General features: G+C 55.1%; 1 protein-coding gene across 2 annotated transcripts in view; it reads right to left on the minus strand.

Moving 5' to 3' along the window:
* Positions 1-13179, minus strand: part of RIN3 (Ras and Rab interactor 3) — a 116625-nt gene that overhangs the window by 23190 nt on the left and 80256 nt on the right. For both annotated transcript variants that reach the window (XM_059182462.1, XM_059182461.1), the window contains exons 6-7: positions 6216-7775; positions 3931-4239 (exon numbers count right to left, since the gene is read on the minus strand). In XM_059182462.1, the coding sequence (XP_059038445.1) occupies positions 3931-4239; positions 6216-7775 (1869 nt within the window). The remainder of the gene's footprint in view (positions 1-3930; positions 4240-6215; positions 7776-13179) is intronic.

Consider the following 13179-nt stretch of genomic DNA (forward strand, 5'->3'; position numbering starts at 1 on the left):
AGAACCAAGGTTGAGAAGATCAGTACCTCCTGAGGCCTACGCCATCCTGATGTTTTCCACACCCTCCCCACGAGCCCGTCTTCTCATCCCCATTTGACACACACATGGAGGCCCCATGAGATTCACGTCCAAGGCTACAGCACTGAAGCTGAGCTTCAAGCCCAGGTCATGTGATGGAACCCCAAGACCCCTGCTTTCCTTGGCAGAAGCTGCTCCCTCTCAGATGAAGAAGCAGAGGCTTGAGTGGGGGCAGCCCCCGGCTGCTGCTTATGGCAGCGGTGAGATGGGAAGCCCTTGGACTCACAGTCCAGTGCTCCCCCAGCAGTGGGAGGGGAACACACTGTTCCTTGATGAGAAACCCATCTGTTCCCCGTGGGAAATCTTCCCACTGAGCCCCGGCCCCGGCCTGAATTTCTGGGCTGAGAGAATCCAGCCTCCCTCCCTCCCACGAGCACAGGGAAACCTTGAGGCCCCTTGTTCATCTCTGTTCTTCCCTGGGCTTCGCTTGCGCAGTCTGCTCTAGCCAAGGCCTTGCTTTCCTTTCCTTTTCCCTCCAAATTAGCCATTCCCACCACCATTCCCTGCTCTCTGCTAAGTTTTCAGTAAATCAATTCACCATCAGCAAGAATGATGGTGTTTGAAGTCACGGCAAAGGGCCTGGGTGTTTAAAAGCCCTGCAGGAGCCCCTGAGTGGCTCAGTGGGTTAAGCATCTGACTCCTGGCTTTGGTTCAGGATCCTGGGATCAAACGCCGTGTCAGACTCATGCACTCAGGGTGGAATCTGCTTGAGATTCTCTCTCCCTCTCCCTTTGCCATGCCGCCACTCACACACACATTCTCTCTCTCTCTCAGATAAATAAATAAATCTTTAAAACAATAAAAGAACAAAAGAATTGCAGGAAGCCCAATGCTTCTGAGTAAACTAGGACTCAATGAGAATGGAATTTTTCTTTTAGGCCCCAAATTGTCTCCCTGATGATGCCTCAGGGTCGGTAGAGCCCTTCGCCCTGATTTTACCTTGAGCCCCAGAGGAAAAAGATTCCCCCGATTAGAAGTTCAGACAGGGAAGGTAACTGTCTTGATTTAGTACCAGCTGCTGCATTAGGTGCAAATTTGCAATTAAATCTCACAACAGTGCCCCCCCCACACCAATAAGGTGGGTATTGCTGTGGCCATTTAAGGGGGGAAACTGAGGCTCCATGCACCTAAGTAACCAGAATACAGTCACAGAGCTGGAAAGAAAGCCTGGATCTTTTCCTGCACGTTCTGCTGAGGTCCCAGGCCAGCCTGCTTGGTGTCTCTTTGAGGCTGCTTGCAGCAAAGGGTCCTTCGGGGCTCTGTCTCCTGTCCGGCTCAGTCCAGCTCTACTGCTGCACCCTCCTTACACCGTGCCGGGCACCCCGAGCTCCCCCCACCCAGCTGCTGCAGATCTGGCCTGCTTCTCACTCTGAGGAGTTCTGGGAAGGTCCTGGCCAGCCCTCTGCCATGCCACACCTGGTCTTAACTTTGAGCTTCCTGCTGCTGCTGGGAGACCCTCCAGGCGCCACCCCAGGTCTCCACACCCTGGGGATAAGAGTGTTGTGAGAGCCTAGGGTTCTGCAGGCTCTTGCTGCCCCTCATCTTACTTCCTTGGCGGTTTCAAAGGAATATAATTGGCGGTGGAGTTCACATGCTAGACAGCTCTCTGGGCTCCAGACTGCATAAGACCCAGCGTCTCAAAGCCTGACACCCGCCCCAGGATAATGAAATCTCCACTTCCCCATCCCGTCTCCACTACAAGGCTCTCTCTCCCAATCCATTTACAACATTCTGCTAAATGGTGAATAAGAAGTTCTAACTTGACATGGGATCTGCTTTCAGGGAACAATTCTCCTTCCAAGATTGCAACCGGATGCAGGTCCGTGTAACCCAGAAGGGTGACTCCCACTTGGAATTGTGGACTGTACCAGGTCTGGGAGGGAGCTTTCCTGGGGGAGGGGGCCTTGCACCATTCCTCAATTGCTTTTTGCTGGCCTATGGTCAAACGGGCCAGCTCTTCTTCAAGGCAGATAGAATCCTTAACCTAAAACAGCCAGCATTGGCTGGGCCTACCATGTACTATGCAATGAGGTGGACATTTTACATACGTTGCTTCTAAAATTCAGAAGTGACTGAGTATGGCTTCTGAACCATTAGAGGTCTGAGTGTTCCCTTTGTAAAACAGCTTCTTTGGGTGAGGAAACTGGGCTTTAAGGGGTTAAGTAGATCATTTGAGGTCACACAGATAGTAAGCTACAGATCAGGAATTGAAACCCAAGTCTGTGTGGCAACAGACGTCACAATCTTTCCACTCTCCATTACCACGGCTGTCATGTACAGTCACATAGGTTGCTCATTAAACAAGGGCATCCAGGTGAAGAGGTGATCAGGGCATGAAATCCAGCCACCATTCTGTTCACTAAGTTGTGCACTAAGATGTGCCCCATGGTGCTGTCATGCTCATTCTTGTCTGCCTACAGGAGTGCTGTGGTAAACTGATTATGAATGGTCCCAACAACTCCCTTCCCTACATCTGTGCCCCTTGCTATGTTAATTCGCAGCTCTTCCCATCAAGCAAGGTTAGCTCCTTGTCCCTCGAATCTGGGCTGGTCTTGTGAGTAAACACACCAGTGAAATACATCTGAGTGGCATTGTGCCAGGGAGGCCTTGGACCCCAACAATAGGCATGGGTACAGGTCTAGGCTAACCTGCTGGAGAAAAAGAAATGTGTGGCCCTGTAACCCATATCCCTGGCCCATCAAGAGCCAAGTAACCACCCAACATTCGAGCAAGGCCCTCCTAGCCCAGCCAGCCTCCAAACAAGCCCCTTTGGCCACAGCCCCACGAGACAGCTCAGACAAGGTCAGGCCCAGGCAAGTTCAGGTGCAGACAAGGTCAGGTATGCGCCCCACCCCCCATCAGCATCACTGCCACACTTCCTGCTGAGCAATAAAAAATGTAAACTGATTGGAGTGGCCATCATACATTGATTTCTGTCTCTCTGAAATTCTTTTTTTTTTTTTTTTAAGATTTTATTTATTTATTTGTGAGAGAGATAGAGAGAGAGAGCATGAGCGAGGAGAAGGTCAGAGGGAGAAGCAGACTCCCCATGGAGCTGGGAGCCCGATGCAGGACTCGATCCCGGGACTCCGGGATCATGACCTGAGCCGAAGGCAGTTGTCCAACCAACTGAGCCACCCAGGTGTCCCGGTCCCTCTGAAATTCTTAAGTTGAAGTCTGAACTCTTGGTTCCTGGGAATGTGACCTTATTTGGAAATAGGGTCACTGTGGATGTCATCAGTTAGGATGAGGTCATACTGGAGCAGGGAGGGGGGCCGCTCATCCAATATGCCTGACGGCCTCAAAAAATGGGAAGTTTGGACACACACACACACACACACACACACACACACAGAACGCCACAGTGTTGCCACAAGCCAAGAAACTACCAGAATCTGGGAGAGAGGCCTAGAACACAGCCTCCCCTCGAAAATTCAAAGGGAGCACGACCCTGTGACACCTTACTCTCCCACCCCCAGCCTCCAGAAGTGTGAGACGATGTTGTTTCAGCCACCTGCTTTGTGACACTTGTTATAGCGGCCCAAATATACTCATAGAGAACTTTCTCCTAATCAACACAAACGAATGCAGTGTGCTTGGCTTCCTTGCTCTCCTCCCATGTGGAAGCTACTCATGGCTCTCCACCTGATCCCCAGGTAACCCCTAAGAGGTGCCCAGGGATTCTGCCCCACCATGCCCCGTCCTGACCCAACAGGACTTGGAACCTGGAAAGCGTTCTCTCGTGCCTTCCAAAGGCTCCGGAATCCTTGCTGGGGAGGGGCCCCAAGCCCATACAGTATTGCTGTTCCTAGAGAGAGCCCCCAGCCCAGGCTCCTCTGGCTGCCTACCTACCTGGATTGCCGAGGGCCATGGAGTCGTAGATGAGCTTACAGGTCTTAAGTAGGATGGAGATCTTCTTCTCGGGCGAGTAGGCCTTGTGCAAGCTGGTGAACTTCTGTAGGATCTTCTCCATGACAGGCACCTCCGGCACGCTGGTTGTCACACCCAGGTCAGTGGTGGTGGTGGCCAGGATCACCAGCTGGTTCTCCTTGAGCTGCTGCAGCGAGCCATCCTTGCTGTGGATCTCACGCAGGCATGAGTTGATGGCTTCTTTCAAGGGCTTTAACACACACTTGTACAAGGCTGACTCCACAATAGCTTCTGTAGGGGGGCGCAAGAGTGGGAGGGTGAGGAACCCAGACACCTGGCTTTGGTGCCCAACAGTATGGCTGTCCTCATCTCCTGGTCCCTGGTAGGACAAACTCAGTACCCTAGCAGCTACCCCTTGAAGTTCTGACACAGGAGACCCTTGTAGTACATTCAGCAGAAAGCCACACTGCAAAGATAAGGGTACAGGAGCCCTCTGGGACTGAAACATTGTATCCTCATGCTTTTCACAGGGCCTGGAACTGATGAAACTCTCACAGGGCTGCCTACCAATGCATAACTTCAAAGGGTGCTATTTACATGGGAGTTGTGCAGTATACAACCTGTGCAGTTGTAATATGGAGGGCCCGGGGGGGACCTAGGAAATGTTTTGTAGAATTATTCTTAATGTGTCCCTGAATTCTCAAATCCACGTGCCTCGAGGCTCAAGAATACAGTATAACCAGAATCTGACTTCTTACCATTTCCATCACCACCACCTTAACCTGAGCTGCCATCATCTTTTCCCTGAATTATGTGAGTTGTCTCTTGCCCTGGCCCTTTTTCATTTATTCTCAAAACAGCAACCAGCATAAGCCTGTTATGGCATGTTTGATTCTGACATTCCTGTGCTCAGAACTCTCCAATGGCTCTCACCTCATGCACAGTAGAAGCCAGAGTGTTCCCCGTGGCTTATAAAGAACCCTGGCCCCCTGCCCTCCCTCCTCCCACCGGGGGCCTTATAGTCTGTTCTCACTTATCGCCTTGCCTGTGCCCCTGTGTTCATGCTGTTCCAGCCATCCTGGCCTCCCTGCTGCTCTGCTCCTGCCTCAGGGCCTTTTAGCTTGCTATGCCCTTTGCCTGGAGAAGTCACTCCACAGCTACATTTACATACATGATCTCTTCCTTCGCTGTTTGAATGCCATCTAATCCAAGAGGCATCCTGATCCGCTAGTGGAACGGGATTTAGTTGGCTTTGATCTCATGGCAAGTCTGCAACATACACGCCATGATCCCCACGCTACGGACATCCCAACTCAGGCTCTGATGGTGTGGGTTCCAGCTAGGTGGGGGCTGAACAAGAATTTGAACCCCGCCTGCCTGACACCATGGCAATACTTGTACCCTTGGGTTGACAGTAGGGAAGTGTTCTCGGGAAGTCTTTTTGGCTCTATCCCAACCCCAGAGGACACATGTCTTGTCTATATAGGGAGACACCTGAGCTGCCCTACTCCTGGGGGGTAAGGGAGGGGCCCATGCTCCCATGATTGAGTCTCAGTAGAGATCCAGATAACGCTCCCTTGCCATACAGGCTTGGGCTTGACCCATGTCCGCGTTTGGTGCCGCCCCCACCCCCGTCCCAGGTCCTCATTCTACCCCCTCCTTCTTCCCCTTGGCTTCTCCAGCCTCTGCAACAGAGGACATGCAGCTGCCCTTGTGTGCTTCAGCCCATTCCTGCCCTTCCTCCCTGGCCCACAGCGTGACCCCACTGGCCCTTGGAGCCTTGGAAGCTAGAGGTGTGGTGACCCGAAGGCAGGGACTCACGGTGAGCATCTCCCATGCCTCTGACTCCTGCGTGACCTTGACCAAGTCCTTTCCCGTGGCAGGGCCCATTTTTCTCATCTCTAAAGTGCAGGAGGAGGGGGTGGCTGTGGCCCATGCCCTCTGGATGAGGGGGGTGGTGGTCTGCATCTCTGAGAACCCCAGGAGCTGCAGGGATGGCTCGGGCCCTCTGCAGCTACACACAGTAATACTTCTTCTGCCTTGACTTGTTCCTTGTGCTTGTCTCCCTAAGGAAATCAGTAGCATCCTGGGCAGGAGGGGGGCGGTGGGGGGGGAGGCTGCACCTGTACTTGAGTTTCTTCCACGGGCTCATGGGCCCAGGAGCAGAACTCGTCGGTAAGAAGCCGATCAGCAGAGGGGTCAATTTGTAGAAGGTGGGGGGTGGGGGGGCCATCCGGAATCATCCCTCCCCCCGGCCCAGGACTGACCTATCTCCTCCTCGGGGTGCAGGGCGGGGTCCACTAGGGCCCTGAGCTCAGTGCTCTGCAGCAGGTAACTCTTGAGCTGGGTCATCATGGTGCGGATCTCCTGCAGCATCTCGGTGCTGGAGGTCTGGCGCGCCATCATTTCCAGGCTGTACACCTTGTAGTCCTGGACCAGGCTGCCAAAGTACGAGGTCTTGTCCTGCGCCAGCTCCACCACCTTCTTGTAGAGCTTGCGGTTGTTGGACAGGAACGCGTGGAAGACATTGGTGAAGCTCACCAGGCTCAGGCGGTGGCGTGCCTTGCCCAGGATCACCGATGGCTTCTTCTTCCCCCCAGAGCCGCCACCAAACGGCTCCAGCTCCTCCTCCGTGCTGCTGGTTGAGTAGGAGTCCTGGTCTGTGGCTGAGGCGGGCACTCCCAAGCTGTCTGACAGGGAGGCCAGGGAGCCCTTGAACTCGGCCGCGCTCTGGGGCCGGGTGCCGGGAGTCCTGGCTTGGGAGGCAGGGCTCTGGCCTTCTCTGGGGGGACCCGGTGCAGGCTTCTCGGGGGCTTCCTCCTTCTCGGAGGACTCAGTGCTCTCCAAGGGGCTGGGAAGGCCTGAGGCCAGCTGCCGGGAGATCCGTTTCCTCCTGGGGGGCGGGATTGGGGGTTGTCGGATCTTTCTTGGCGGCTCTGGCATGCTGCCCGGATCACTGGTTTTGGCCGCTGCTTCCTGACCTTGCTCTGTGGTCCCCTGAGGCCTGTCCCCAGGACTGTCCGAGGTCCCCCGGGGAGGCGGGCCGAGTGGGGATGACCTGGGAAGACCCAGCTGGTCCCCCTCTGCAGGCATTCCCCTGTCCACCTTCCCCACGCTCTGGTCCTCCAGGGAGACCTTCTCAGAGATGCGGCGTCTGGGAGGAGCGGCAGGAAGGGTCTTCTTCACGGGTGCTGGAGGGGCAGGGGTCTGCTTCGAGGGGCCGGGGCCTGCCCCTGGCTTCATCTCTTCCTCCCTGAGCGGGCCCAAGCCTGTAGGGGGGCGTGAAAGCCTCTCACAGGCTGCCATGGATGGCTGGCTTGGGTGGTTGGGGGGGCCTGGGGCATGGGGTGCCAGGTGGGGGGCGGATGCCGGGGGTGCAGGAGGAAAGGCCTCTGGAGGTGGGGGAGCAGTTACTGGGGGGGGACTGGGCAAAGGACAGGACAGAGCAGGAGTGGGAGGTGGAGGAGGCCGGAGGGGGCTGGAGAGTTGGAGCGGGGGTGCTGGGGGAGGGGGTGCTGGGCGGCGAGGGGCCCACTTGGAGGTGGGTGAGGTAGCAAAGGAGGTGGGAGGCACCGGGCGCAGGGGGCAGCTTCCAGGGGGTGGCTGGTCGGCAGGCAGGGCACTGCCCCCACAGTCCTCGATGAAAATCGGATTCACAAACCACAGGCGGTCATTTCCTATGGACAGCTCAATTTCACACGAGCAGTTCTCGTAATGGGCCGTGGACCTGAGGCTGGAGGCTGAGGGTGCTCCGGGGGCTGGGTCTCTTGAGGGCTCCGCGAGGCTCCCACCGCCTCGCCGGGGGTTTAGCGAGGAGTCCCAGAAGCCTGTAGAGACAAGAGAAGAAGAGGCCGATCAGTCCCAAAGCCAGGCCCCCCCGATGCTGCCTGCTGGGGCGGGGTGGAGGGTGGCGTTTGTGGGCGGGCTGGGGGCAGGGCTGGTCCTAGTGTTTGCTTCACTGCTCTGAGGGCTGTTTCCCCTCCTGAGCTGCTTTAAACCTCTCCCACCACTTCCTGCCTTGAGAGGGGAAGCCCCGTTTGATTGTCCCCGGGCTCTGCAGAGGTGGGGCTCTGTGGAGGTGGGGCTGGGACCTGGTGGTGACAGGCAGAGCTCCAGCTCTGCCCAGCCCACCAGGAGGGCACCAATGGCTTGGGGTGCAGGCATGGGTTGGGGGAACAGAAGGCAAGGGGTTCTGCAGCTGACCGGCTGGGTGCCCTGGGGCAGGTGACTTGACGTTTCCAGGGTTCCATCTCTGGTCATCTCTAGAATAGGGGTCCCCATGGGGGAGGTGCTTTGGTCCCATTTTGGCCACTACGGTGGCTGTATGTAGGAGGAACGAAGTATGCATTGTGGCCAGTGAGCTCAGACCTGACCATCCAAATGGGGGACACTGGCCCCAAGGTGAAATGCCTCGGACTATGAATCTCTATGTTAAAGCAGGCAAACATTCCATGCCCTCCATGTGTTTGTATGCGTGTGTGTGTGTTTAAGTGTGTGGAGGGTGTGGGGGGGCTGCACTGCTGGCTCTCAGTTCCAGCACAGGCCTTTCTCCTGACCCATGCCTCATAGACGACCCACAGCTATGGCCACTGACGCAGGCCTGTCCCTCCCCAGACAAGGTTGATCAGCGCCAGGCATGTTCTGGGTAAGGGGCATGGGACATCCCAGCTGTAAGGGCACAGGCGGCTGGCTAGCTCTGGAATTCTTGAGTTCCTGACCTCTGGGTATCAAGTACTATCGAGGATCTAGCTCAGCATCTTCCGAAAAGGGCGCCAAGTGTTGCGAATCATTTCAGATGGTGCCTAGGCCCCCGTGGGCTCACTCCAGCAGATTCCCCTGGAGAGCGGTGGGGATGCCAGTCTCCTCAGCCTCTTAATTTTAGACACTGATATCGCAGAGTCCCTTGCTAACCATGGGGCCAGGCCTCTAGCCTCTCATCCTGAGCTCCTTACTTTTGGGAGGGATTCATCACTAAGAAAACTGCCAAAAATAATGTCAGGAGCAAACATGCATTGCATTCTGGCTCTATGGGCAACTTGCTCTACATGGGTCATTTCATTGACCCCTGACCACAGGCCTTTGATGTTAAGTCCTAATTTTGTCCCCAGAAGACATGAAGATTAGAGACCCAGACAGCTTAAACAACCTGCCCAAGGTCACAGGTTGGTGAGTGGAGGGACCGGGATTTGAACTCAGTCAGACTAGATCTAAAGCCTGTGTGCTCAGCCCCTGGGGTTCTGTGTCTTCCTTCATAGGAACTTGCAACACTTCCCATCTGAGTTGCTCTCCCAGGGTCGGAGCTACAGTGTGGTGTGCACCCCAGAACCGGGGATGTGGTAAGAACACCACAGGCTCTAGACGTTGAAAGAAAGGGAACATGATAAGATGGCGGATGGCAGCCATTGTGTGCCTGCCCTGAGACAGGCACGCCCAGGGAGGTGGGCCTTTGTCACCTGGTCGGCCAGGGGGTGGCAACTCCAGTCATGGGGAGCAAGGAACAGTCCATGACAATGAGGCTGCTGGGACACTGACTGAAAGTGATTGTGTGTACACCCCCCACCCCGGAGCATGTGTCCCTCCCAGGGAGGAGAAAGGGGCTCCCTGTTCAGCCCTGGCCTGGGCAGAGACCCTGTGTGGGACAGCCTGAGGCAGCTGACCAGCTCTTTCCGTAATGACAGGGATGATAACTGTTCACAGTAACTGTTCCCCATTCATAAAGCTCTGCGTGCCTCACAGCCACCGCCAGCGGACGTGGGGAGCCCAGCATGTGAGGGGACCCTCAGGCTCTCTCACGGCCAGAGCAGGCTGGTTTTCAGAATAGTCTGGGCCCTGCATTTGCTCTCTGGGGCAGCTACTGACCTCTGCATGACTGACCCACTCTCCCGGGTGCTTCATGCTAAGCACACAGATGTTCTGGCCCCAAGGCGTGAGCACTGGAAGCCCCGTGTGCCCCGTCTACACGGGACCAGTACAAGTTGTCTCCTGGGAAGCGCTCCAGCAAGAAGCCAGTCCGACTCAAAGGTGAACTGGCAGCAGCCCCACGTGTAAGCCGAGGCCCCTGACGCTCCCCTCCAGGTTCTCTTAAGACTTTCCTTTGGGTAAAGATGAAGTCATGGGCAGATGATGAACGGAACTGTCCGCCTACACCTGGACATTCTCACTGTTCACTTAGACCCTGGACTTAGCCTGCCCACACCTCCAGCCAATCTCCTCCTTGCGAGATGATGCTGCGCACAGAGCAGACCCTGGGTTGCTCTTTGTTCAGGATTGAATCACTGCCGACCTTTTAGCCTGGCATTCAAGGCCTGCGGTACCTGGACCTGCACATCTTTTCCAGCTTCACCTGCGGAGCAGTTACCCTACTCACTCCTTCCTGAACATGTCACGGGGCTGTCCCACCTTAAAGTCTTGCAAGTGCCATTCCCTCTGCTTGGACTCCTTTTTCTACCCTCTCCCCCTGGCAAACTCTTAACACCCCTCACCACCCAGGTCAGATGGAACCTGTTTGGTGGAGCCTTCCTGACCCGTCCAGACCTCCTGTATACTCCTCTGTGTCCCCACCCCCAGCTCTGGGGCTCACCCTGACCCATGTGACTAGCACCGGGACTGGAATTCTGGGGTTCTGTCTGCCTCCCTCCCGCCACCTCCAGGGTGTGAATATTGGCGGAACCGAGGCATTCCTGCCACAGAGCAGGAGCTCAGCCCCCCAGGCTCACATAAGTGCATGCGCTTTGCCAGAGTGGACAGGCAGGTGGGCTTCTGAGCAGGCGCAAGTAGGCAAGGTTCATTTTGATGGTAACATGGGACTGACCTCAACTGGGGGAGGACAGCTATAGGCAAGAAAAGATAAGAAAATAGGAGGAGGAGGGCAAAAAGAGAGCCGAGGAGCTCTGGTCGGCCCCACAGCCTGGCTCAGCACAGCAAGGTACGGCCATCACGCACAGGGAAAAAAAAAAAAAAAAAAAGAGCACATTTTCCACCACTTGCATATCTGGCAGGATCAGCACAGACAAAGGGGTTCAGAGCAACGGGCCCAGGGCCTGGGTGACTAGGAACTGCTCCCCCACCCCTAAAATAAGCCTCGTGGTTACACTCTGCTAGGGCAGCTTCAAAGCCAATGCCACTCTGAGGGATGGGGGAAGCTGGGACCGAGAAGCTGCATCCTAGGGTCTGGCAGCTTGTCAGGGAACCACAGTGGCAGCCTTTATACTAGGAAAAAAAAAAGAAAAAGGGAAGTAGGTAACTTTCTCTGCAGCCTGCAGAATGCCAAGGCCAGGGGAGAAGCGGAACCCAGTCATGCAATGCTAGTGATTGGCAAAGCAGAGTGGGGGGTGGTATGGGCGCATGTACCCAGGCCTGCGGGCACCACACCAAGCCTCAGCTCAGCTGCTAGAGATTCCCTGAGCAACCGTGTCTTCCCTGCCTCTGTGCTGCCCCTGGACCGAGAGGGATGTGTCATTGGCCTGGCAGTGTCCAGCAACTCGGCTGGGAACACCTCTTGCTGGGTGTCTGCTCCTATAACCCTCAGTGGGACTGCCTGGGTCAGGCCAGGTACTGGGCCATTGGCTCTGAGGGCCAAGGTGATGAAGGCTTCGCGCTTGGGGAGCCCCAGACTAGCAGCAGACAGAGAGGGGATGAGTAAATGCAGCAAAGTATTCCAGATACCATGGAAACCGCTTGAAAGTCCAACGAGTTCCGTGAATTCGTATTTTTGTGGCATCCCAAGGAGGGGCAGTTGGGACTCCTGAGGCGTCATTCACACTTGGGTTGTCCATGGGTGTTTAGTAACTAGGAGAACTCTCATCATAGAATGTAAAGGAAAAAATAAATTCCATGCAAACTGGGTAAAGCTTGGAAGAGAACAGGTGCTTTCTCCAAACATGTTTCAAACATGTTAAGCGTATTTATACCTCCAACGTGTCCGAGACCCTCTGCAGATCTAACCCTATTTACCGTTGTTTTCGCTGTGTTCCTCCGGCACTTAGAATCAACTGTAACTTCAGTCATTTCATGCCGGGTTGCTGCCTGTGTGAGATCTGTGGCCCCAGGATGATGCTTCTACAGCCTGCTCTCCCCAGCGCTGGCCTGTCTAAGGCCAAACCTGGACCTTTTGAGGTCAGCTCATGGGCCATGAGCAACCCTTCTGGGTTATCACATGGTGCTGACCCTGCAAAGATATAGCTCTGTTTCAGCAACATTATCCCTGCCCAAGCACCGAGGCTTTGCGATGATTTGGATATTTATTATTCATTACATTCTGCTCTTTTTTGTAATAAGTGGGGAGAATGCCAGAGTAAGTAGACACTACTGATAAGAGACACAGAGCCTCACAACTTACTCCAAGGGCAAGGTCAGTAGGTGGGGCGGGGCCAGCATGAGCGGGGAGGGAGGGTGGTGGAGGCGGAGGGGAGCAGTGGCCGGCAGTTGGGGGAGGCAGGGGGGTGGGATGTTGCTGGCAGCAAAGCCCGGCTGACCTTTTGCTCTGTTTCTTGGAGATTCCCCAGTGTCCCTTCCCTAAGGCCCCTTTTAATCTGTGCTGGTTCGAGTGGGTTTCAGTTCTTTGTCAGGAGAACCCCTGGTCTACAACAATGAGAGATGTGCAATGCCTAGAGTGTGTGTGTGTGTGTGTGTGTGTGGCGGGGGAGGGAGGGGCTGGGCACATTTTCTTTGTCTTGCATATTTCATATCAGTGCTATAGGTGAAGGTCAATCCAGGAATACCTGCCTGTTGTGTAATCCCTCCCAGTCTTTTTTCCTTTTTGCAATGCAAGTGCTGACTTAAGCTTGGATGGCTGAGGTGTGCATTTCAAAGAGGCATCCTTCAATATCTTGAATAAACACGTAGCTAGTCACAAGACTAAACAGCCCTAAACATCCCAACTGCCTTCCTCCACAGAGGCTCCTCTGCTTTAGCGATTTTGGGTGATTTAGATAACCGACCCTTCCGGCCACTTGTTTTCTCTTCCAGCATACTCAATTCCCATCCCCTGTGTTTTCAATTCAACTGAGTGAGCGTGCAAAACCCCAGATTCCCACCATCAGTCCCAATAAAAGCAGAACCCCAAGCCCACGTGATGAGCGAGCAGAAGGCAACTGAGGGCAAAGCACAAACTGACACCCTTGCCCCCACCAACCCACCCCTGCACTCCCAGGTGGGCTACGTGAGACCTTCCTCAGGCACTCCCAGCTGTCCTAAAGCTAAGGGAAGGGAAAAACAAAAGGTTCACAGATA

The sequence above is a fragment of the Mustela lutreola genome, chromosome 7 (genome assembly GCF_030435805.1).
Source record: "Mustela lutreola isolate mMusLut2 chromosome 7, mMusLut2.pri, whole genome shotgun sequence".
Lineage (NCBI taxonomy): Eukaryota > Metazoa > Chordata > Mammalia > Carnivora > Mustelidae > Mustela > Mustela lutreola.